The sequence below is a fragment of the Onychostruthus taczanowskii genome, unplaced genomic scaffold (genome assembly GCF_017590055.1).
Source record: "Onychostruthus taczanowskii isolate IOZ18803 unplaced genomic scaffold, ASM1759005v1 scaffold6, whole genome shotgun sequence".
Classification (NCBI taxonomy): domain Eukaryota; kingdom Metazoa; phylum Chordata; class Aves; order Passeriformes; family Passeridae; genus Onychostruthus; species Onychostruthus taczanowskii.
In genome coordinates this window covers 3,838,606-3,862,264 of record NW_024503679.1, presented here as the reverse complement: position 1 = coordinate 3,862,264, position 23,659 = coordinate 3,838,606, and the positions used below count along the sequence as shown (strand labels likewise).

Sequence of the window (23,659 nt, the reverse complement as noted above, 5' to 3'; positions counted from 1 at the left end):
TGTTTGAATTAAATATGTCACAGTTAAGTTGCAACAGCACTTTCAGGAGAAATGAACCCTGAAAGAGAAATGAGCGGTAATGTGGCACATCCTGACCCTTGAAATTCAAGCACAGAATGTGGAGGAAAAGTGCAGAGCTTTTTGGCATTATGAGAAGAACTTGCTTTTTGAACCCAGTTGCAAATTCTAATGTTCTGAAGTTGGATAAAGTTTTCAGAGGTCTTGTTTGTGAGAGTAAACACTCCTACTGCTGTTCCTTGTGATACAGGAGTGGATTAAAAGTTGGGAGTACTTTTTGTTGTAGTGACTGAGTTACTGTAACTGAAGCGAATGGAGAGCAAAGTAGATTTTCAGAAAACGAGCATCTCCACGTTGCAGGGATTTTTGTGTTCTGCTTTTGTTCTTTAATTAGTGGATTGCATGTTTATGAGGGGAGTGGGTATGGAGCAAAATACTAGACACTCCCTCTGGAAAGGTAGAAAATGAAGCAGCAGGATGTTCACTATGCGTTTCCTGCTGCCTTCCTGCCTGTTTCCAGGCCTTGGGCTCTGCTGGGTTTTCCTCCCTCATGCTATTTTGTCCTTTCCAAATGTTTGCTTGTCGTGGCACACTAAGTGGTGCTCTTTCAAGCAGAAATGCAGGTATGTCAATATTGTCATAATGTTACTGTTTAATCTAGTTACCTTAGAGAGGACCTTGTAATTTCTGCAGTGCTACTGTTCACCACAGTAATTAGCCTACACTAAACTGCAGTCCATTAAATTTGACCTGTGTGCATAACACAATAGCACAGGTACTGTAATCTCTAGCTGGGTGTTAATGAATTAGTGGTAATCTGCATACAGTTAAAACCAGCTAAAAGGAGAGTAAGTATAAATGTCAGAATATAAATACAGCTGATTGGACTGGCTACATCTACTACAATCTTTATGAGCAACCGAGAGAGCTTATATGACAAATGCTGCTTGTAATCCTTCCCTTGGAACCTGTAACTTCAAGCTCTGTAATCTATTTTGCCTATTCTTCCCCTCACCCCCTTCCACAGGAGCACAGGAAGTTCAGCTGTGACATATAAAGGCAGGAAATGTGTAATGAATGAGCCAGGCCAACTTCTTCTGTAGCTATTCTATATGAATATTAATGCTGCTTTTGAATGTAAGTTTCTGTTGTGTTATTATACAACTATTGAAAGTGAAGTCTAATCTTTGGTTTTTTTTTTTTTCTTCTTAGAGCACAACAATGGAAGAAACAGCTATATGGGAACAACACACAGTGACTCTTCACAGGGTGAGTTCATACAATTGGCTGTGTGTGCCTAACGCAGGATACTGGTAGGTTTTGAAAACAATAGGAAAAAGCCAGATGTCAGGAAGTAAAAAGAGAGGAAACTGTCATATTCTCTTGTTTAAATTTAGAAGTGTTGTAAAAGCTCCATGTGATAGCTCTATTTGTTTGTTGGGTTTCAGAGATAAGCCTGCCTACGAATAACCATGCTAGAAACCAAGCTTTAGATTACATCTGAACCTAACTGAAGGCAGGCAGAAATCTGTGTTCATTCATGGCAGTGCTGTAACTATGTGTGAAAGTTTTCAAACTTTATTTGCAGAGACATGAAACAATGTAGTTGCATATAAATAAATGTATTCGAAGCTGTCTTGTTTGCTTGCTTACTTTCTTAAACCACTGGCTGGAAGTAGTGGTTCTGGGTGGTCAGAATGTGTACCCTGCACAAAGGAATGTGTGCTGGGAACCAGTGAATAGCCAGACTGCTTTTGCATTTAGACTGACTCCTCTTGTTTGAGTTAGTCCTGAATTAAACTGAGTTCTGATGCAGCTATCAGCTATCTGAAGCTGTACAAGAGAGTCAGTAAGGGATTTTTTGCTTAGGAAAGGTCAGAGCAGGGTGGGATGCCATTTCTGGCAGCAAGTTAGTATTAAAGCAGCCATGGAATCATGGTCCAAATAGCTGTATTCATCCCAAAAACAGGGAGATGTGGAAGTGTTTTCTCAAGGGAGAAAGTTATATCATTTGTCTTCAGTTCATCATAGAATAAAGGCATTTTAAAATTGTAGCTTTGATGGGATAAATGGACAAAAGTGCGTATAGGTCAGCTGGGCAGATAAAATGTGAATTCTCTGTCAGACCTGTTAGCTGTTGATGTAAAGGCTTTAGTCTTGTTGATTCAATGTAACTGTTTGGGCAGGTGCCCTTTTGTGAAGGGAACAGTTACACTCAGTGTCACCAGGAGGCTGACAAAGTATCCCAGCTCTGACTGCAGCCACATGTGGAAAGGAAAGTATAAATCAAAATGGAAATGTGTAGTGATGTTTATCTAGGCTACCCTTTAAGCTTCCAACAGTTTTTAGGTCGAAAAGTTTTTGAGCAAGAAGTGTTATTTCTATATATAATTAATTGTCCTTGATGTTTTCATGTTGAAGCTGTCCTGTCATCCCTGTAATCTCTCTAAACTTCAGGTTTTTCACTTGTATTACTGATTAAATCAGTACTGCTTTATAGTCAAAACCAAACAAAAATTGCCATAGTAATACAAGGTTGGCTCATAGGCTTGGTGATAGCTCATTTTCTCTTAAAGGGGACCTTTTCCTGATCAGTTGGAGCAGTAATTTCAGTGGCACCAGAAGTGAGACATTTAGTCCGTGCAAAAAAGGCATAATGAAATGCCTTTTGGTGTACCTTGAACAAAATTTTAAGTAACTGGTAGGATCCAGAGATCTTGTTTTTGGTTGCACTTGCAGCAAAGTCAGAAGTTCTTTTATAGCATTGATGTGAAAGTAGGATTTGATTATAATTTTGGTTATGATCTTCTATGTGCCAAAATTCTGCCAGCTCCTCTGGTATGACTTGTTTTGTTACCTGATTAAGTAGCTCTTAGTTAGGTGTTGAAAGCTGATGATATGTACTGCTAATAACTTCAGTAGCATTTAGTCAGTTAAAAACAGTTATTTCAATCTGCCAGATAACAAAACCAAACCCCTTATGCTAATATTAAACAAATATGTGCTTAGAATTATCCTTAACACAGGGAGGAGGTTTACTAGTGAATTCCAACACTACTCATTAGGAAGTTTTTTGGGAAGTAGAGGCTGGAATTTCTCACCGAGATGTTTTGTTGCCTTTCTTTACATCCTTCCAGTTTCCTGGACTGGACTGCTACTTAACTCTAAGAGATTGAGCCAGTCTCAGATACAGTTAAAGTTTATTAGGTAGCTACAGTTTATCTTTCATTGAGAGGTCTTCTGGGTTTATATACTTAATTGCAAAGTACTTGAAGGAGCAGCCATGCCCTTTGTATGTCACAAGGTTTTTTCCTACTTGGAGCTAAGTTCTGTGTGTCTGTGGGAGATGTGTGTCCTTGCCCAAAGCACAGAAACCAGCTATGTATCTATCTTTTTGCCTGTCCCACACTGCATTTCCATGGGAAGGTAGAATAGTACAGCTCTCTTTTTTTTGTCTTTTTTTTCTACAACATCTGACAGCTGAAGTTCTGATAGAAGGAATTTTTTAATGCAGTTTTACTTAAGGTACATGTTAGTATCTTGTATAATCTGTAGTGATCAACATCTTGCTATTTCCAGACACATCTAGGAGCTAGGCTCAGTTTTCAGAGAGCAGTTCTGATAATCACTTGTCTCTCAAGATGATGGTAGGCAGCAGGATAAAATGGAAAGTAGGTAGGCTGATTTTTACTAGAAGGTTTCTTATGTGACGTCTTAAATTTTCAGAAGGATTTAGGATTTGATTTTTGAATTGGGAGTGTTTCTGAAGACCTTGATTTATCTCATTAGAACCTCTTTATCTGACTTGTAGGCCCTTTTAACTGCTGTCTCTGTGTGAGACTGCATTGTTTCAGGGCTTCTGGAAGAGAACATCAAAGTATGAAACGTAGTCATCTCCATACTGGTGATTTGATTTGGAGATCTACTTCTAAAAGTAGTATGGCAAGCAGCAAGATAAGGTTTACAGTGAGTTTCTGCTGTCCTTAGCCTGATGTTTGTATTCATTACCATAAGTGGAGAATTCTAGAAATATTTTTGTTTATGGTGAAGGAAAGATAGAGAATGTTTAAATGAAGTTTGACATAAATGTCTTTGTTATTATCTCTTTTCTCCCTTTTCTTCCCCACCCAAATACAGTACAAACTAAGTTCTGGTTTTTAAAATAATGTAAAACTAAAAGCAGGAGTGTCATGAGAGGAGAAATATTACTGTTTTGAAAGGGTTTTTAGTAACGTATTTGTGTAGGCTATTATATATTCTCTTTGACTTTAAAAAATAAAACTGAAAAAAACCATCAGCTCTGGCCATGAGTGGACACTTAAGATCCTCCTTCATGGCACCAAGTTTCATTTAATTCTTCCATCCCAGCCACGATTTCTGGTTGATCTATGTGGTATGTATTTTGAAAACAAGTCCATTCATACTCTAATGAATTAAAATGGATGTAAAAGAAGCAGTAAAGTGTGCCCTTCCCCAGTCCCCCACACTTAGATCAACTTCCTTCTTGGCAACAGTGTGGACTAACTGCTTCTGAGCAGTGAATCTCCAAATCTGTATTTTGGTACTGTTCATATTCACTGCTTACAGGCACATCTGAAACATCTTTTTATGACCTCTGTTTTGGGAGGAGATAGGAAACAGGTTGGTTTTGGGCAGTAATTAATGTCCAAAAAGCTGAACATCATGTGTCTTGCAGCCAGATGCAGACTGCCATGTTGCCTCTGCTGTCGCTGTAAGGTTATGAAACTCCTTGCTAAAGCTGGGTCATGTTTGTTAAAAAGTCAGAAAAAGAGAAGGTGAAGTCCGCCAGCACGAAGTGTGTGCTCTGTGAAATAGAGGGGTGAGATTGACCCAAACCTGCTCTTTTCCATCCAGTGACCGCATTTTGCGCAGTTGAAAATTGCAGAATAAATTCCTGAGTAAAATACAGCATTTAAATGGTAATATCCTCAAAATGTTTTCTGGGCAATGGTAAAAGAGCTAGATGGTTTGCAGATCAGTTATATTTAGAAAGCTTATTTCCCACCCTCGCTGCTTCCAGGCAGAAATGTAAGCATCATTGTTGTATCTTGAAATATCTAACAGGAATAACTTTTCAGAGGCATTGACCTTGCTGTAGTGGCAGGTCACCCTAGAGGGAAGGGATTGAAGCAAATTACTTTTGTTAAGATGCAGATGATTTGCAAGTGCTGACAAGGTTTTGATGTATTTAATGGTACAAGTGATCTTGGTATTATTCGTAAGAACTGAGCCTGCAGTCATACTACTGTGTGCTGCAGTCCTGTCAGTTCCTGAGCTAGTGAGGTCGAGCTGGGTAAATACCATAATGGGAAAACTCAAAGAAAGTGTTGCAAGAAGTGATATAGGGGTTTGAGTCAGAGTTGCAGCTCAGTGGAATGGTTTGTTGTGCTTACTGAAGATTGAGGTCTTGCTGATGACCGCCTAAGGTCCAGGCCATAAAAATGAAAATAAGAACTGTAATCTCTTGGAAGAGACTGGGTAGTTACTCCAAAACTCTGTATTCTAAAACTGTTTATTTTTAATCTGTCTCCTGTTACTGGATTGCATAGCATTGATTGGTTCATTGATCCTGTCTTTCAAAAACTTGTTTTGATCTCCTGGGATGTTTTTGTCTTTGGTGTGAGAATGCAAATTGTGACCATTAGACACTGGAAAGAAAAAATATTTCTCTTGTTACATTATAGGCCCCTGGATTTGGATTTGGTATTGCAATATCTGGAGGAAGAGATAATCCTCACTTTCAGAGTGGTGAGACATCAATAGTTATTTCTGATGTGCTGAAAGGAGGCCCAGCAGAAGGACTGCTACAGTAAGTGCCAAACTACCTGGATGCTGATTTGGGAGCACTCATCTTTGTCACTAGTAGCTTAACCTCCCAGCTGTTTTGGTCTCAAGTTGTCTGTACCTGTTGGTGTAGTACGTTTTAATACTGGCAGTTTGCTTAGGGGCACCTATTCACCAATATTTTCTTCTTGGCATAAAGTATTTATACTGTGCCTTGTGATGTTTTTCATGTAGAGAAAATGACCGTGTTGCAATGGTTAATGGCGTTTCAATGGATAATGTCGAGCATGCATTTGCTGTTCAGCAGCTGAGGAAAAGTGGGAAGAATGCCAAAATCGTAAGTGAATGTCTTGAAGATTTGAAGTTCCATAGTCATAGAGCACAAGTGAAATAGTGTAATGTCTGCCATAAAATACAGGCATGATGCAAGGTACTTGAATAACACCTGTGTGATGTTTCAGATTTAAGTGATAATAATTGTCTGTTTATCAAGTGGGTCACTCACAATGTTGTTCAAATGTGAATGCTGATGGTTGCATAGTGTGGCAGGGGATAATTCAGACTCCTTTTCTTTATTGGTGAAGTTCTTTTCAGATTGCCAAATTGTGGCAAGTCAGCTTTGTTTAATATTTGTTTACTTTGTTGGATACACTTTTACTGAGTTTTTCAAAGGCTGGTGTATGCTAAAGGACAAGCTGTTCAGGCACTAACAGTTCTTTTTGTGCTCAGTAAACAGTTAGCCAAAATAAAGTATAATTACCTTAATTCCTATAATTTTGTAGGCTTATTCTAAGTGGATGGTTTTTGAACTTTTGCAAAACAAAACAGGTCATCAGCAAAGGGTAGTAATCCAGCTTTCTGTAGAAGTTTGGGGGTTATGTTACAAAAAAATAAAAAATGCACACTATTTAGAACTTACTAAATTAATAAAATCAGACTTCTAGTGCTTATAGAAACGCTTTTCTGCTGACACATTTTTAGTGCATTTATGTGCTTTAATGCAGTTGCAAAGAAAGTGTGATGTTTTGCATTTATAGATTTGGCAGCAGTTCTTTAAAGCTTACAGAAAGCAATGTGTGGCAGGCTGTGCAGGGCTTTCAGTATCTTAAATATTTGGTGTGTAGATTTAAGTAAATAAAAGTAATTAATGAAAACCATGGTAGAACTTGGTGTTGTTCTGTAGTGCATAGCAAACAAATCTCTGAACAAGGCTGCCTCATATTCTGGAACCAGCTGTCTATGTTGTACAAACTAACTTTGAACTTCGCAGAGCGACTGCTCCCCGTCCTCCATGTCTTGCATAAACTTTTTTTTGGAAGACTGGGAGACTTCAAAGTTGAGGAGAATCACTGTCAATACCATACTGAGTATGCACTAGATTACAAGTTAGCAAAAAAGGGTTTTAGCTGTGCCAGTAACTGATTTTGTGGTTTTAAGCAAAGAGAGGGCATTCAAATATGCAGCTCTGAAGGCAGAATATTGTATTGTGCTACAGAGGCTGTTGATTGTTACCCTTTTGCCACTTGTGCAAAAACATTAAAAAGGACTAAAAGAACTGTAAAAACAAGTTTCTCATAATCTGTATTGATAACAATAATCCTGTATTAATGGGATATAATTTTATAATGGGGATGCAACAATTCGGAGCATTCACCAGTACATTCATGTTTTGAATGCTGAGATTAGCTTGGCTTCTGACATTTAGTAACACCATTAGCATTACACAGCCAGAGGCTGATTCCTGCTGTTGGGTTGCAGACTATCCGAAGGATGAAGAAAATTCAGATTCCGGTGACTCGGCCAGACCCTGAACCAGTGTCTGAAAACGAGGATGACAGCTATGATGAGGAGATCCGGGATCCCAGGAGCAGCCGCGGTGGTCCCAGTGCCAGCAGGAGGCACGAGAAGAGCTGGGTCAGAGATCGCAGCGCCAGCAGGGAGAGGAGCTTGTCTCCCAGGTCAGACAGGAGGTCTGTCACCTCCAGCCAGCCTGCAAAGCCCACCAAAGTCACACTGGTGAAATCCAGGAAAAACGAAGGTAATTTGTGTGTGCATCTCTTGCTAAAACTTCTGCTGATTCGGAAAGGCCAGCTGCTTCACGCAGTGTTGGGTTAAAGGCTGTGTGGGCTGAATGAACAGTGCTGTTGCCAGTTTGCCCATTTTACCAGTAGCTGGCTCAAAACTTAAAAAGTTTGAGCTACTGTATTTCTGGTTCTGTTTTTCATATTCCAAAATCTGTGTGCTTAGTTAAGGGTAAAGTATTGTACAGTGTGAATAAATTCCAACTGCAGCCACCATCTGGTAGTCAGCAGCTACATACCTACACTTTAGCTGTAGTGGGTGTCTTGTTTGGAAGACGAAAAATTGTAGGTAGCACTCAGTTAAGCTGTTGAACCACAGCTCTGATTATAGGTGGTGTTAGAAAAAGAGACTGATACAATGGTAAAGCTATAACATATCCTGCTACAGCCCATTGTGTGCCAGGCTAACTCTCCTCTTTGTGTTGCCTGTGTAAACACTGTATAAAGCAGTGTTGTAAATCTCCAGATTCGTCCCTCTTTTCTACTATAACTTCATCAGTTTTCTTTTTCTTTTATTATAAAGAGTATGGTCTGCGTTTGGCAAGTCACATATTTGTGAAAGAAATATCACAGGACAGCTTGGCAGCAAGAGATGGCAATATCCAGGAAGGAGATGTTGTACTGAAGGTACAGTGTATGGTGGTGATGATTGTTGAAAGGCAAAACTCACTGTTGCTCTGCCTAGAATTGGCTATGTCAGTAACATGATTATAGTTAATAGAAGGTGTGTCACTTTTCATTAAATTATTTCAAAGATCAGATTTAATATGAATCAACTTCCCTAAGGAAACTAAAATTACTAAGCCCTTTTGGTATTATTCCCAAAGTGTTATTCAGACAAATAGTGCCTACTGTAAATACATGATAAAGACTGTTGGAAAAGGTATGAAGCTTTGCTTAGTTATAAGTAAAATGTAGTGGAACTGTGCTATTGTGCAACACTAAAACTTGCCTTCAGGTTAATTTTTTTGTTTGGTTGGGTTTTTTTAGAAATAAATATACCCAAGGGTTAATTTTTTGTGCCCTGTCCCTGGCAGTGCCCAAGGCAAGTAGATTGGGCTTTAAGCATCCTGGTCTAGTGGGAGGTATCCCTGCCCGTGCCAAGGTGGTTGGAACTGGATGATCTTTGTGGTCCCTTCCAACTGAGGCTATTCTATGATTGTAATTCATATTAACAGTTTTTATTTCGAGATAGTGCTGTGGATGTGTTGGTGCAGACAAATGGACTGTTCTTTGCTCTGTTGAGTAAAGCAGTGCTGGTTCAAAAAACATAACTAATCGTTTACAAGTTCTGTATTAGTGCTAGAAGCTTTGACTTTGAAAGTTGAAAATAATTTTTTATATTATGCAATATTTTGGATGAGCCCAATGGTCTTCCATTGTATTATGGTAATTTGATAAGTATTTTAACTACTTCTAAATATCATCAGATAGAACACTTCCCTTTTTGATGGAGATTCACTGGGGTTTTTTTAGTAAGTTTATATCTGTTCTTTTTTCCTGCTCTATTCCAGATAAACGGCACAGTGACGGAAAATATGTCCTTAGCAGATGCCAAAACATTAATAGAAAGGTCAAAAGGCAAATTGAAGATGGTTGTTCAGAGAGATGAACGAGCCACGCTGTTGAATGTCCCTGATCTTTCTGACAGTATTCATTCTGCTAATGCTTCAGAAAGAGATGGTGAGTATAAAAACTTGATTTCTAAAGAGGAAAGAACTCCCTATGTTGTAAAGATGTGAAATACCTAAGTGGGATGAGAGGGTGGGGAGGAGAAGAGTTAGGAGTAAGATTGTAATATGGGTAAATTTTTATTAGAATGTGATTGAAATCCACTCCTTCAAAAACTGTGGAGGAAAATATACAGTCCCTGTTCTTGTGGCTGTTCTTACAGGAATATTAAGTTTGTTTTTGTGTGATAATAAGCATAGACTTAACATCCTCATGAAAATTCTCTGCAAAAGCTTATTCCCATTTAAGCAGGTCATGCCACCATTTAAATTACAATCATTTCATGAAAAAACAACTTTTATTTAACAGACATTTCAGAAATTCAGTCGCTGGCATCAGATCATTCCAACCGATCACATGACAGGCCCCGCCGCAGTCGTTCACGATCTCCTGACCAGAGGTCAGAGCCTTCAGACCATTCCAGACATTCTCCACAGCAGCCCAGCAACGGCAGGTGATGGCAGCATTGTATTATTTTTAAATCAACTATTTAATGTAACATATAAGTTGTAGGAGTGCTTGGATTTATATGGTAATAAGTGTGAAGCAGACCTATGGAGGCAATAATATGACATTCTTTGTTTCAAGAAATGCAGATAATAATGATCTGAATATTTTAGACTTGAGGAGAAAGTGAACCTTTCTTTAGTGTTACATCTTCTTTAAACATAATCATAGAGCATGGTTGTATGAATGACAATGTAAGTTTGATAGCAATATGTTACTGAATAATGTGTAGTTGTATTTTGGTTTTAGAAAGCAGTTAGCTGCAAGTAGATTTGAGATGACCTGTAGCACAGTTCCTGTTGCATGTCCAGCCTGGGTAAACTTGCTGAAATATTGCTTTGTTTAGGCACGGGGTTATCTTATATTTCTGAATACATTTAGTTCCTGCAAAACAAGGTGTATCTCACAGCAGGTTTAGCTTTTACACTCTATTTTTAATATTTGAACCTGGTAATGGAACATTGGTTATAATTCTTCATTACATAAGTCTAATTTTATATTAATTCAGAGACAAGTAATATACTGTATGGTTTGGAATTTTTCCTCCTGAAATCTGAAACTTTAGTCCTGAATTACAAATCTGCCCAGTTTTGCATTTCAACAGTTTGGAAACAGACATTCTAATTTACTGAAATAGCATTTCAGTGTTGGATTTCAAATTCTATTAAATATTTGAAAGAGAAGAGTTTCTCTTTTGACTGCTCATAATATGATGGAGCAGAAATTAGATTTGATCTGTGCAGATGTCTAATTCGGAGCCTCTATTTGAAGATTTTTAGATGCTGTTCAAAAACTCTGAAAAAACAAATTGCAGCTGGCCATTTCATTAAAGATATGCCTGATTGCTTATGAATAAAATTGGTTTGCCCAAGGGGAAAATAACACCTTCGAGGCTTTTATGATATAACTAAAGAGGGAGATTGTACCTGCATGTACCCCTGCTTGGGGTTATGGGTTACAGACGTTTTTGCTTCTCTTATGTGTGCATTGTTCAGAGGGACCACAAGGCATGAAAGCTTGTTTCCAAGCAGGAACCACATTCATGGAAAACACTTAAAAACAGGGTCCCAGAGGCAGGGCTTTGATTGAGAAGGTTGTGAGATCTCTGTCCTATTTCGAAACTGTTTCTTGACATGCATTTCTAGTGCAGACTGATAAGGCTTGTGGAGGGAGGAACAAAAAAAAAAAATAAAATCTATCAGAACTGTAAATGTGACTGACTTAGCCTGGTGTCAGTGCTTTCCTGTCCTATTGCAGTGCTTAGGTAGATGGTCACTTCCTCCCTGTAGACCAAACTGTTGGAAGAATCAAATCTTCCCCGAGAGGGAACTTTGAAGTTATCTCAACTCTGAATGCATCCGTTATATCTTCTGTATGAGCAAGAGCTCCTTTGGCATGGCTTGACTTCCTTTGCGCCATGTCCCTTTCAAGATCAGAAAATCTGGGCCCTGAGCCATGTAAGGAAAAACATGTTGAGAGCAACTTCTCTTTGAAATGGTTGTTTGTGCAAATTTAAATCTACTGTAAGATCATATTAGTTGTTAACTACTTACTCTTTTTTGAATTTGGAAAATCTGGAGGAAGAAAAAGGCTTGAGAATGGGCTGAGGAAGAAATGTGCAAAAAGTCTTCCAGCTAAGCTTAAGGAGGTTGTTAAAAATGTATTGAAGATAATGAGTCTTTATTTAGCCACTGTTCTGCCAAGTGTTTGTATGTTAATGAGAAGGGAAGTTCCAGGGGAATCCTCTTAGTCCTTTCATACAAGCTTGAGCACAGACTGACATTTCTTAGTTGGCACCAGAGTACAGAAATCTGCTAACAGATCTGCCTCAGTATTGCTTTGGGGTCTGATGGGGTCTTCAGTGTTGTCCACCTTTCAGTATTCCTCACTGATATGTACATCAGGCTGCTTGAAATGTTCCTGGATATAGGGTTTCTAGAACAATTGCTGTGTGATCATTCTGTAAAGCATTAAGTAGTGATTTATTTTTCTTTAGACTAAACAAAGTTCACAGATGTCTCTTCAACAGTCTTTTAAAAACTCAAATTCTAAAACATTTTCCTTACTAAGAGAAAGGGCTAATTTTGCTTTGTATCATCTATGAAGAATTGTACTTAAAAAGTTAGAATGAGCAAAAGAGATCTCTGCAGCTAAGCTGGAGACTACCTCAGGAAAAGTGTCACATATCCTTTCTTAGCTGTGTGGTCTTACTGCTGGCACTAAGAAGCTGTTGAGCTGGGTAAGCTTTTGGTGTGACCCACCTTAAAGATGGGCATTTAAAGCCAGGTGCTGCCGAACCTCCCAGAGGATATCTCTGGGCTGCCCTTTACTAATTGAAAGAATTCCTGCTTGGGAACTCTGTCTGCTATGCTGATTGGAATGGCAAAAACATCCTCTGATGTGTTTAACACTTCAGCCTCAGCAAGAAAGATTTGGTAGCTTGAAGAAATCACTGTCGAGATCATCATTATTTGTGGAAGGATGAAGCTGACTTCTGTAATACCATTGTCAATTTATATGTAGGGTGAGAGATTGGTTCTGTTCATTTTCAAAACAAGATGAAAAACCAGAATGTAAGATAAAAATCAGCCCTATTTTCTATGTCTTTAGGAAGATGCTACTTTGCTCTTACTCTTCTTATGCTAAATAGCTTGAAATGTGCTAAAAACACACTTGGGAAGAGCCTGCAAGTTCGTATTTTCCATAATTTTCTGTAGACACAAACATTGTGTGTTGCAGGTCATCTCTTGTTCTGCAGTAGTAGCGCTAACGTGTAGCTGATTGTGTTTTGGAATTTTAAAATGTTTCTGGTAAGCACACTTTGAAAAAATGTCAGGGAGAGGAAGTGAGGTAAAGGGGGCCCTGACACAGCACAGATGTTAAACAATAGTGTCACAGTGCACACAGGGAACAACACTTTTGTCTCTTGGGAAGTGCAGCTGTCAGTTTTTAATGAGTTTCCCTCACCTGGAACCAGTGGTGGCATCAAGTTGTTCCCTATATCATCTTGTAATGTGAAATATTCAGGGCTTACTGGACAGTTTAAGCAAAGTCAAGGAACAGAACCTACTCCTCTGCTTTTCTGATGTTTCCTTTTTGTTCTATCAGCTTTTTCCCATTTAAAATTTCATGTCTCAGGTAGAGTAGACCTGAACTTTTGCAGGTTTTTGAGTTGGCAGGGTGTATTTGCCTGCACACAGAGCAGCAGCCCAGGAGCCTGTGGCTTCAGATCTCACCTGACTATTTTGTGCTGTGCCCTCAGTGTCTGTATTTTAGTTACTGTTCTTCAGAGCTTCCACATTTGCATTCTCCTGATGTGTACAGGAATCAAAGCAGCATAAAATTACACTGGGTTTGGACTGTGTAGGGGAAATGTAAAATAAATTTGTCTTTGTTTAGTAACTATAGTATTTTTTGCCTTATTTTTAAAGCAAAACAGATAATATTCTTGCTTTGGAATAATGCTCCTTTTAAATGTTAGGAGATGCTTGGAAACAGGTAGAGAGGGCTCATGGGGAAATTTACTGTAGTGTCTGATTAACTGGTGCTCATTATCCAGAAATCTTAGGGGAGTAGAATTAGTTGCAGCTTACAACATTACAGAACTTTTTTGTTTCTAGAACACTTAGCATGCATTTAAATAGCTAAATATATTTATCTGTTTTTAATAAACAAGGAACTATTTTCAAGGGAACAACCAGTCCAGTCATGTTTTAGTCTGGCACTGTCTAGCTTATGCACCTAAACTGGAAATCCAAAAGAGGAATAAGAAAACCTCTTGCAGTGATGTTTGGGAATGAGTAGAAGGATAAATGCTTACTTTTAATTTTGTTAGACATAGTGGTTTTAGCATCCTTTGAACCAACTGTGGGAGCCTCCAAAAGGGAGTCTATCTGGATAAAAAGAGGCATGAATAGGGATTTTACATAAGCTACTGTGCTTGTTTTTATCAATGACTTAGAACAAGATGGTTGTTTATAATGCAAGAGTGCTTCTCTTCACAGTTTGTTGTAGTGATTGGAGTACTTTCCTGTGTTCTGTTTAGCTGCCTTCAGGCACATGGTTTCAAAACTGGCAGAGGAATGCACTGAGAAGTTGTAGTATGTCTTGGCTGAATAGCTAAGTGTTGTTTCTCATATTTTAGACTTCATTTTGCTTCAGGAAAGCACATTCTACTTGTGTTTCAGTTTTTGTAATGTCTTTTATTCTTTACTGTGTGTCTTGGATGAGCAGACTTGCTGGAATCTGTTTTCTGAAGTCATGTTTCTGACTCTTGAAGCATTATTTCTGATGAGGATCTTAACAGTCTTAACTCTGAATGGGGATTTGATCCATTTGTGCTTCATGGGCAGTGATGCTCTTAATTGCCCAGTAGCACCATCTAGCTGTTAGTAGTGCAGAGCTTCTCTCTTTTTTCCCTCCAGTACAGACTTCTTCTGTATGAGAGCAGATGGGTTTGCACCTACTGACCAAGCCATTGTTATTCTTGAGAAAATACCTTTTTCCCCTTTTCTTGTCAAGTCAGTCTGGTATTTATGAAGGGCTGCTGTTTGTGTCCGTCTTATTTCAAATATTCTTTAAATCCTTGCTTATTTGCCAACTCCCAGGAAGAAAACTTTATTTTTCTAGTTCATTATTAATATTCATCTGTTCCAACCCTATTAAATTATTTAGTGTTCATCAGATAGCAGTGTAGTGGTTAACATTTCAACAGGCAGCACATGTTCAGTTCTGCTGTAGTACAGCTGGTGGCTGTAGCTCAGTGCAACAAGACAAGAATAGCTGATCTTTTGAACTCAAGGAGTAGAAATTACATTCTGTAGAATTTTCCTCGCTTTCATCATTTAAAAACAAGAACTTACTTTAACTTGTCTGAAATTCCTTCAGTTTGTGCTCCAAGTCTGTGTAAGAAATGTATAAGAAGCAACAAATTGTCTTTTGACTAAGATGTGTGGATGAGAAGCACTCCTCTCTTGTCATAGCTGGGAATTGGAGGCCTTATCCTCTGAGGAGATGAAAAATGGGGGACATATTACATGGGCCTTGGCAGGGCTTGGCAAGGAAAAAAGGTGCCACACCAGCAGCACTTGTGTTTCAGGGCAGCTGACACACAAAGGAGCAGATAAATTATCTTGATCACAGCGAAGTCTAAGAATTAACTCTAAAAATCCATGATTTCTATAGGAAGGGGTGAGGTAAAGACTATTGTAATTGATTTTCCTCCTTTCTTCCCTTTGCTTCTCAATTCTTTATGTGTCTGTCAATATACAGCATGTGTGTGTGACCTGTGTGCTTGAAGCAGAGAGCTTGAAGGTTTAGAGTCCGTGTCCCATGTGCTGCTGCTCTCTTCACTGCCATGACTAGGGAGTCCTTTGTTAATGAGCTGTTAGGGACAAAACACCAGGATTTAGAAATGGTAAAAACTATTAATAATGTGTTAGTCTAAGAACAACACCTTCCTAAATAGTAATGGTGATCCCTTACCCTCAACCTGATGAATGAAAGTGTTTATTCTCTAGTCTTAGTAGACTGAGATGGTAGAAGCAGTTCTGTCTGCAGAGTGGAATCTTTTTTTCTAATATAGTCATCGAAGCAGAGAAGATGAGAGAATAACTAAACCAGGAGCTGTCTCTACACCTGTAAAGAATGCAGATGATATTTCTAAAGCTGTGGAAGAGGTGACAGTTGAAAGAACTGAAAAACAAACTCCACCACTCCCAGGTAACAATGTTAACATATATTAATTATGTATGTTGTTGAGAGTGGATGAACAGTAAAGACTGTTCTTTTTGCTCTTGCATGTTTGTGGAATGACTTTCAAGTCTTAAAACAGACCAAGTCCTGATTATTCTTATTTCTGGATACAAACAGTCTTTGTAACCATAATCTCATTTATATCTTAAGAGTTTTGGTACTGAAAACCTAAGTTGTGGGGTCTGTCTTTATATAGGGGTCAGATTTCAGTGTTTAGGGTTGTAGTTACAATTGATGGTTGTAAAGAGTTTTGTACTGATTTCTCGGACAAGGTTAAAATCTGTCATTTCTTTTCTGAGTGTTCAGCAGTAAATGTGTTCTTATGGGTTACTGTAGCAGACTATATTTATAACAGCCATGTATTTAAGCCTGTTTAGAGCTACTGTTTCCAAGATAAACTCAAAACACACTCCAAAGTGCTTTGTTCATGTAGCACTTAACTGCAGTCAAGGACAAAGAAGTTAACAGGTTAACAAATGCAGTACAGCTAATCAAACCAGAACAAAATCTTTCCTTTTTCCCAAAAGGAAAGGGTAAGCTAAATGGCAGCAGATAAAAGCCAGATGGTGTAAAAAAGGGAAAAAAACCAAAAACAAACAAAACAAAGATGATACAGGACAGTGTTCCAGGCAGGCTGGCACTTACAAGATTTTTGTTTACAGAATGAGGCACTTCAGTGAAATTACAAGTGGAGAAAGGAGCTGTGCAGATGGTTTAGAGGGAGCTGTTACAGAAGGGCTGGGTGCAATGAGAGAAGGCACATTCAAGCTTGAAAATATTTGAGGACCTAAGGGATGAGTAGTGACACTGCTGCATGTAGTAGTCAGTAGATTAGTGAAGAGCTGGAAGGGTTCTGGTGTTGATAGACTCTGAAAGATCTTGAAAATAAGAACAGTAGGTTTTCTGATACAACAGCCATTATTAAAAAGAAGGTCATAAGAGGGGACCTTTGACAGCACTGTCATGAAGAGAGGCAAATGAAGTAATTTATATTTGTCAAGATAGAAAAGGATGTGATAGTGAGATTAGAAAGATGAATTCTACATTTGTGTAAGATACTGAAGATTAATAATTGGCATAATACCAATCCAGCCAGATAGGTGACCCTTAAGATGGTTCTTAATCCAAAATAATGTACTGATAATTGGTCTGAGGGACTAGCAAAACAGTGATAAATAGTGTGGGGTTTTGTTGGTTGGTGGGAAAGGACAAATGTTCTATTCTTGCATGAATGGGAAGAGGCACATGGAAATACTTCATTTAGGTGGGAGGAGTTGTAGGCCAGTACATAAAGCTAATATTTACATTAATGTCTGCAGATAAAATTCACTTGCCCAAGAGAAACTGAGATAAAAAGGTGTAGCAAATGGCGTAATCCTTTAACAGCCTCACAAAAGCTCTAGGGGAATGAGGATCCTTCCAAGACTGTAATGAAAATGTTAGAGAAGTGGTTGGCAGAATCTGTGATGGTTTGTTGCTTAGACTAGGCATAAGGGCAAATTGACTGTCACAGTTGATTGTGTCAAAGAAGGGTGGGAGGAAAGTATTTTTCGGGAGGGATCATCAGAGGCTTAGCCTAGGAAAGGTTCATTAGAGACTTAAAGGAAATGTTAGTGTATGGGAAGGACCAGAGTCATACTAGAAAAAGGCATAATTACCCAATTTCCTGAAATTCCCAATTTCAAACTAGTCTGTTCAGTTATTTGAAAGGAAGATGGTGCAGTTATTGGTAAGATCAGGAATATTAGACTAGTTCAAAGTCAGCCTTGTTTGAAATCAAATTTTTTCCTGTGTGCAAAAATGAGCCTATAAATCCTTGTAACACAACCAAGCCTTTATCAGAGAAGAGCCCCTACTAGTGCTCATGGCTGAGGGAAGCCTGCAGTGGCAGTTTCCTCACAGGAACTCCAGAGAAGCTCTGCAGCAAAGCCATAGTAAGTACATAGCTCTGAGGACCACCTGAGCTGGACCTGAGGCATGTATAATAGAGTGAGGTCTTACGGCATTTTAATTTCAAAAATTCAATTCTTGACTGAAGAGAACCAATGGAAAACCAGTATGTTAGGTCAGGAAAATCAAGGTTAGAAACAGAAGGATTGAAAGTGGTCTTGGGAGCATGAAGCCTTCTCGTTCTCCTCCTTTTGAAGCATTCAGAGTACTTAATGAAGTGCAAAGGAGGTTTGGGAATATTTACTGAAGTAGTCATTAGGCCAGTAATCACACTGCTCTGGATGGCAAGGTGAGAGTGTCATCTGTTGTGAGTTTTCTCTCATCACTCATGATGAAAGTGTCTTCTGTTGTGAGTTTTCTAGTATTTTACTTCTAGGTGGGGTAGATGGAAAGCTATTGAAGAAGTCACTAACTAAGTTTTAACGAAGTTAAACTTCACATTGTCATCTTTAAATGACCAAATGGGAAATCTTCGGTGTTTTCATAGAGCCAAAGCCAGTGTATGCACAAGGAGGTCAGCCAGATGTGGATTTACCAGTCAGTCCATCTGATGGTCCTTTACCCAATTCAACCCATGAAGATGGAATGCTTCGGTAACGTATTTCTGAACTCTGTTTGAATCTGCCTGCTTCTTAAGCAAACCAAACTTTTATCCAGGGTAGTCAATAATCTCTCTTTGTGCTCTGATATCATGTCTAGTATTCTGTCCTGACCCTTCTGTTCACAAATAATAGGATGAAGACATGAGATTTATTTCTAAGCCTTGTAGGAATTTACACTGTGTTATATACCATTTTAAAGTCTATTAATTTCTATGGAAATTACCCCTTAAAATAATCAACAGGTGTAAAGGATTTGCTGGATTTGTCTCTCCCTGGGCACTCTCACTCCTCCTTTCCTGTCCTTATCTCCAAAGAGAGGAAAGTTACTGTAGTATATTCTTCACCTTTCATAGTAATTGGAGAGCAGTGAGTAAAGGTTACTGCAGAATTGTGCAATGTCCCAGCATGGAAATAAGTCCCCCTTCAACTGGGATCTCCTTTGTGGGCATTAGTGTACTTGAGAATAGATTCTAGTTTGGTTTGACCTCAAATTCATCTTGATCTCTTCAGAGCCAAAATAGATCTGTATGCCAGCATAGCTCTTTAAAATGAAGAATGTTTTTGGAAGAGTGTCAGTGTCTCACATAAACACTATGAGTGTAAGACAAACAAACCATACTAAACATATACATGCAGGTGGGTTTTTTGGAGTGCTGCTGTTGAGCATGTTGTAATGCTGCAGTTGATAAGCAGTTTATGGTATGTATAGCAAAATATCCACTAATTGACTAACAAGCAGATTACTTCTTTGCATGTTTTCAAATTTATCAGGATATTTTGAGCTATTATACCAGTAAGTGGAATATTTTCTAAATTTCTAGGCCAAGCATGAAACTGGTAAAATTCCGAAAAGGAGATAGTGTGGGCTTGCGACTAGCAGGTGGCAATGATGTTGGCATATTTGTAGCTGGTGTTCTGGAAGACAGCCCTGCAGCAAAAGAAGGATTAGAGGAAGGGGACCAGATTCTCAGGGTATGTCAAAACTGTTAACATTACAAATGTTTTGTTGTACCAAAGTAGGTTTTCTTTCTGTAGGATTGAATATTTTGCCTTCATAGTTCATACAGTGTTCTTTCTGTATGTATTTGTTAGATGATGTTCTAGGAGCAAAATCTCTTTTTACTGTACTGTTGCTAGGAAGGTTAGCAAGTTTTTTACATTAAATTTTGTGGACTCATTCAGTTTATCAAGTTGTTTAAATTCATGCTGAGTGACTGAGTTGTCAGAGTACTCTGTGGGCTACTGATGTATATAGATGCTCCATAATGACTATAAAATGAACAGTTACCTATTATCCTGGAAGCTGTGCTGTTACTGAGAAATAAGTGGGACTCTTTAGAGGTACAAGAGGCATCTTGAGATGTGTGCACTTGGTATGTATGAAATTGAGTAAGAAAAAGTTCATAGCAATAGATTCAGATTTTCTATTATATAATTAAATCTCTGTGATAATGTCATATGCTAAATCAAACTGATTGCTTCATTGATACCAGGTAAATAATGTAGACTTCACAAATATCATCAGAGAAGAAGCTGTCCTTTTTTTGCTTGATCTTCCTAAAGGCGAAGAAGTCACTATTTTGGCACAGAAGAAAAAAGATGGTAAGTATTTGTGTATTGGAAATTATGCAGTAGACTGCTTAGAATGGCATTAAAAAGTCTAGTGAACAATAACTAACTGCTGGCTTGCAGGAAATTGGCACCTTAGACTATTAAATCCTTTTGGCTTTGGGATAGGTGGCACTACAAATGGAGTAGAGACTGATACAGTGTCAGTATACACACCCCCACACCCCCCTGAACAAACAAACAAAAAAAATCCCAAACAAAAAATGTCTCTTCAGAATAACCCCTACCACCTAAGTAATGTCTTGGCATTATCCTTGGAGGAAGTAGAAGAGTCAGTTGTAGTTATGCCATTGAAAATGAGTGGTTATGGTGATGTGTTTGTACATGCTAACTTCTCAAGATGAATTCCTTCCAGGGCGAATGAAGTAAGCTTGCACTTTGATCAAATTTTTGACTGTAAAAGTTGAATTGATGGTAGTAGAGTTTACTATAAATAGTTATAGTGCTTAAAATAGAGCAGCTCTGAGACATTAAGGCTTCTTGAAGTAATGTACGTTTAGAGCAAGAGAATTAAGGTGAGGCATTACTTTGTGTAATTCTTTTGAGCATTATAACGTCACTTGAACTTACATAACACTTGATATTTTGGCATTTCTTTTCCTTCTTTCAGTTTATCGTCGCATTGTTGAGTCTGATGTAGGGGATTCTTTCTATATCAGAACTCATTTTGAATACGAGAAGGAATCTCCTTATGGACTAAGTTTCAATAAAGGTGAAGTGTTCCGGGTGGTGGACACTCTGTACAATGGCAAACTGGGTTCCTGGCTGGCCATTCGAATTGGGAAGAATCATAAAGAAGTGGAAAGAGGTATCATACCTAACAAAAACAGGTACGATCTTGCAGTAATTAAATTACTGATTCAAACCCACAGTTATAAATGGCATCTGTATGAGTGACTGGACTCCCTTGCAGGACATAAGTTTACAGAATTGGTTCAGTAAGAAACACTGCAAAACACACTAAAGTAAAATACCTGTGGATTTGTTTTCAACTTTGCATGGTCCATGAATAAACTTTCTTTTCAGTGCAAGAAACAAGGATGTAATAAGTTTTATAAATGTGATACCAGGCTCAGTAGTTGTCCTGTAGTTCGTAATACGACAAAAGCTTGGTTCAGCAGTGGCGGTGGTTTTTTGAGAGTGTAAGCTTGCTAGTCAGGCATTACTCCAGAAGCTGACTTCTTGGTAACTGGGATTTGTTGTCACCTTAGAGCTGAGCAGCTGGCTAGCGTACAGTACACGCTTCCAAAGACAGCAGGAGGAGATCGAGCAGACTTCTGGAGATTCCGAGGCTTGCGGAGCTCAAAAAGAAATCTCCGGAAAAGCAGAGAAGATCTTTCTGCCCAACCTGTTCAGACAAAGTTTCCTGCCTATGAAAGAGTTGTTCTTCGGGAAGGTATGGCTTTACTCTTACTGCACATTGCAGGTTTGTGTGGTTTGGTTTGGAAAAGTCAATTTAGTTAAATGTAACTTGCATTTGGTTTAAGCAATTGATATATCTTGACTTTTCTTTTTCTTTCGATTCTAGCTGGGTTTCTCAGACCTGTAACCATTTTTGGTCCAATAGCTGATGTTGCACGGGAGAAACTTGCTAGAGAAGAACCAGATATCTTCCAAATTGCAAGTAGGTGTGAGATCAGGTTTTTCTGCGGTTAGGAAAGTAGTCAGCTTTCTTTGGCTAGATTGTTTCTTTATTATTACTTTAGTTAACATATTTAACAAGACATGGATGATGTAAAGGAACAGACTAAATAGAAGTTCTACTACATTGCTGCTGATAATTCTCTGAAGACATGTTAGTTCTATTTATAGCCTCAAATTTCATTTTAATTCTGTATCTCATCCTATTGGTAAGTTCTTTTGTAAAGATGTAATCTTTATGGCTGTAATGGTGGGTAGACTTTCATGTATGATATGTAATCAGAAGTGTCTTTAAGCTGAATTGACAGATTGAGCTATGAAATGGTTTGTTTTATGTTAATAAGGGAATATAGAATATGTTGTGAACTTACAATAGGTTTTTATCTGTGTCTTCTTTACCAGAAAGTGAACCAAGAGATGCTGGTACTGACCAACGTAGTTCTGGCATTATTCGTCTCCACACTATAAAGCAGATAATCGACAGAGTAAGTCTTCTGTTGTCACTAGACTTCTAACACAAGAAAAGTAAAACTGATAACATGAAGTAAAGTGTTGGATGTTTTAAATGTAGAATGGTTAACTTACTGTGTTTGCTTTAAAAATAACTTTCTCATCTCTCTCTGTTGGTTAATAAGAAAAACCCTACCACCCTTCTTCTCTGTATTAATAACTGCAGCCTGGATGTGCTTCTGGGCTTTGTTCCAGAGGCTGTTGTCCTTTCTCCATTAAGGCTCTTTTAGGCTGTTTCCTCTTTCATTTAAAGCCATGGTGTGATATTATAGCTAGAAATGGTTACTTTATTTATCAGGTTCTTAGTTTTGCCCCACCCCAGTGTACAAATTGATCACTTGACATAATTATTTTGTGTGAGGACTAAGAAAGGGTTCTTCCATCTCCCTTCCTTAATATCCTTAAAACCTATACCATTAGTGCATTAGATGAGGCTCACCTATTTATTTCCTTACTTAAAAACAAACTGGAAGATTTTCAGATGCTGAAGTATGAGAGGGAAAAAAGCTATTATAGCAGCAAAGTCAGCATGCTTCATGCTGTGTGCCTGATTGCCTGAAAGCTGGCCAAGTTCTGCATCCACAGTGGGTTTTTTTTTTTTTTGTAAGAAGGAAGATAGAAGTGTGTAATGGGACTGTCGTGTGTTTCAGTCTTTGTTTTTTTCCTATTTACAGAATGCTGATAGGAAACTGCTTTTTATTTCAGTGTCTGCTTACTTTGAGGAGATTATAAAAAAATAGAATTAAATGTAATAAATCCTGGAGTTATGCAATGGTCCTACAGTTCAAAATGTATATGCCTGTTTAGGCTTTTATTGGAATTGGTTTGGGTTTTATTATTCTGTTAATTCAAATAGGAGAAGGATTTAAATCAATACTTTGAAACAATGATTTCTCTAAAGGTAATACAAAATCAGTTTGTGGAGTATGTTAAAAAAATTCATCTAGGACATAAATGATTGACTTTCTTGCCTCTGTCCTTCTTGTCACTGCAGGACAAACATGCTTTGTTAGATGTCACCCCCAATGCAGTGGACCGTCTGAATTATGCCCAGTGGTATCCAATTGTAGTGTTCCTAAATCCTGATTCTAAGCAGGGAGTAAAGACCATGAGAATGAGGTTGTGCCCAGAATCACGAAAAAGTGCCAGGAAGCTGTATGAAAGAGCTCACAAGCTCCGCAAAAATAATCACCACCTCTTCACAAGTAAGTAATTAGACAGACTGGATTAGAATTTCTGAGAGGAAAGGGGAGGCAAGATGAGAGAAGCTTCTACCTCCAGAATTTGCTGCAAATGGAGCAGGTCAAGCAGTGACAGACTTGCTCAGGCTTTGCCATTCAATAACCAGTAGTTAATTGGTGTGTGCATCATTTGCACATGACTGCTCAAATGTAAAGCAATCTGAAACATCAAAATGACATTTCTAATAGA

At 38.3% G+C, this 23,659-nt stretch overlaps 1 protein-coding gene across 5 annotated transcripts in view; it reads left to right on the top strand.

Annotated features, from left to right (window-relative positions):
* The window catches only part of TJP1 (tight junction protein 1), a 69,496-nt gene that overhangs the window by 26,987 nt on the left and 18,850 nt on the right, over nucleotides 1-23,659 (top strand). For all 5 annotated transcript variants that reach the window (XM_041418292.1, XM_041418290.1, XM_041418294.1 and 2 more), the window contains exons 2-17: nucleotides 1,231-1,287; nucleotides 5,724-5,848; nucleotides 6,058-6,160; nucleotides 7,582-7,861; nucleotides 8,428-8,531; nucleotides 9,419-9,587; nucleotides 9,945-10,089; nucleotides 15,727-15,863; nucleotides 18,334-18,439; nucleotides 19,270-19,420; nucleotides 19,942-20,050; nucleotides 20,688-20,907; nucleotides 21,289-21,473; nucleotides 21,606-21,701; nucleotides 22,121-22,203; nucleotides 23,223-23,433. In XM_041418292.1, coding sequence (XP_041274226.1) covers nucleotides 1,231-1,287; nucleotides 5,724-5,848; nucleotides 6,058-6,160; nucleotides 7,582-7,861; nucleotides 8,428-8,531; nucleotides 9,419-9,587; nucleotides 9,945-10,089; nucleotides 15,727-15,863; nucleotides 18,334-18,439; nucleotides 19,270-19,420; nucleotides 19,942-20,050; nucleotides 20,688-20,907; nucleotides 21,289-21,473; nucleotides 21,606-21,701; nucleotides 22,121-22,203; nucleotides 23,223-23,433 — 2,281 coding nt within the window. The remainder of the gene's footprint in view (nucleotides 1-1,230; nucleotides 1,288-5,723; nucleotides 5,849-6,057; nucleotides 6,161-7,581; nucleotides 7,862-8,427; nucleotides 8,532-9,418; nucleotides 9,588-9,944; nucleotides 10,090-15,726; nucleotides 15,864-18,333; nucleotides 18,440-19,269; nucleotides 19,421-19,941; nucleotides 20,051-20,687; nucleotides 20,908-21,288; nucleotides 21,474-21,605; nucleotides 21,702-22,120; nucleotides 22,204-23,222; nucleotides 23,434-23,659) is intronic.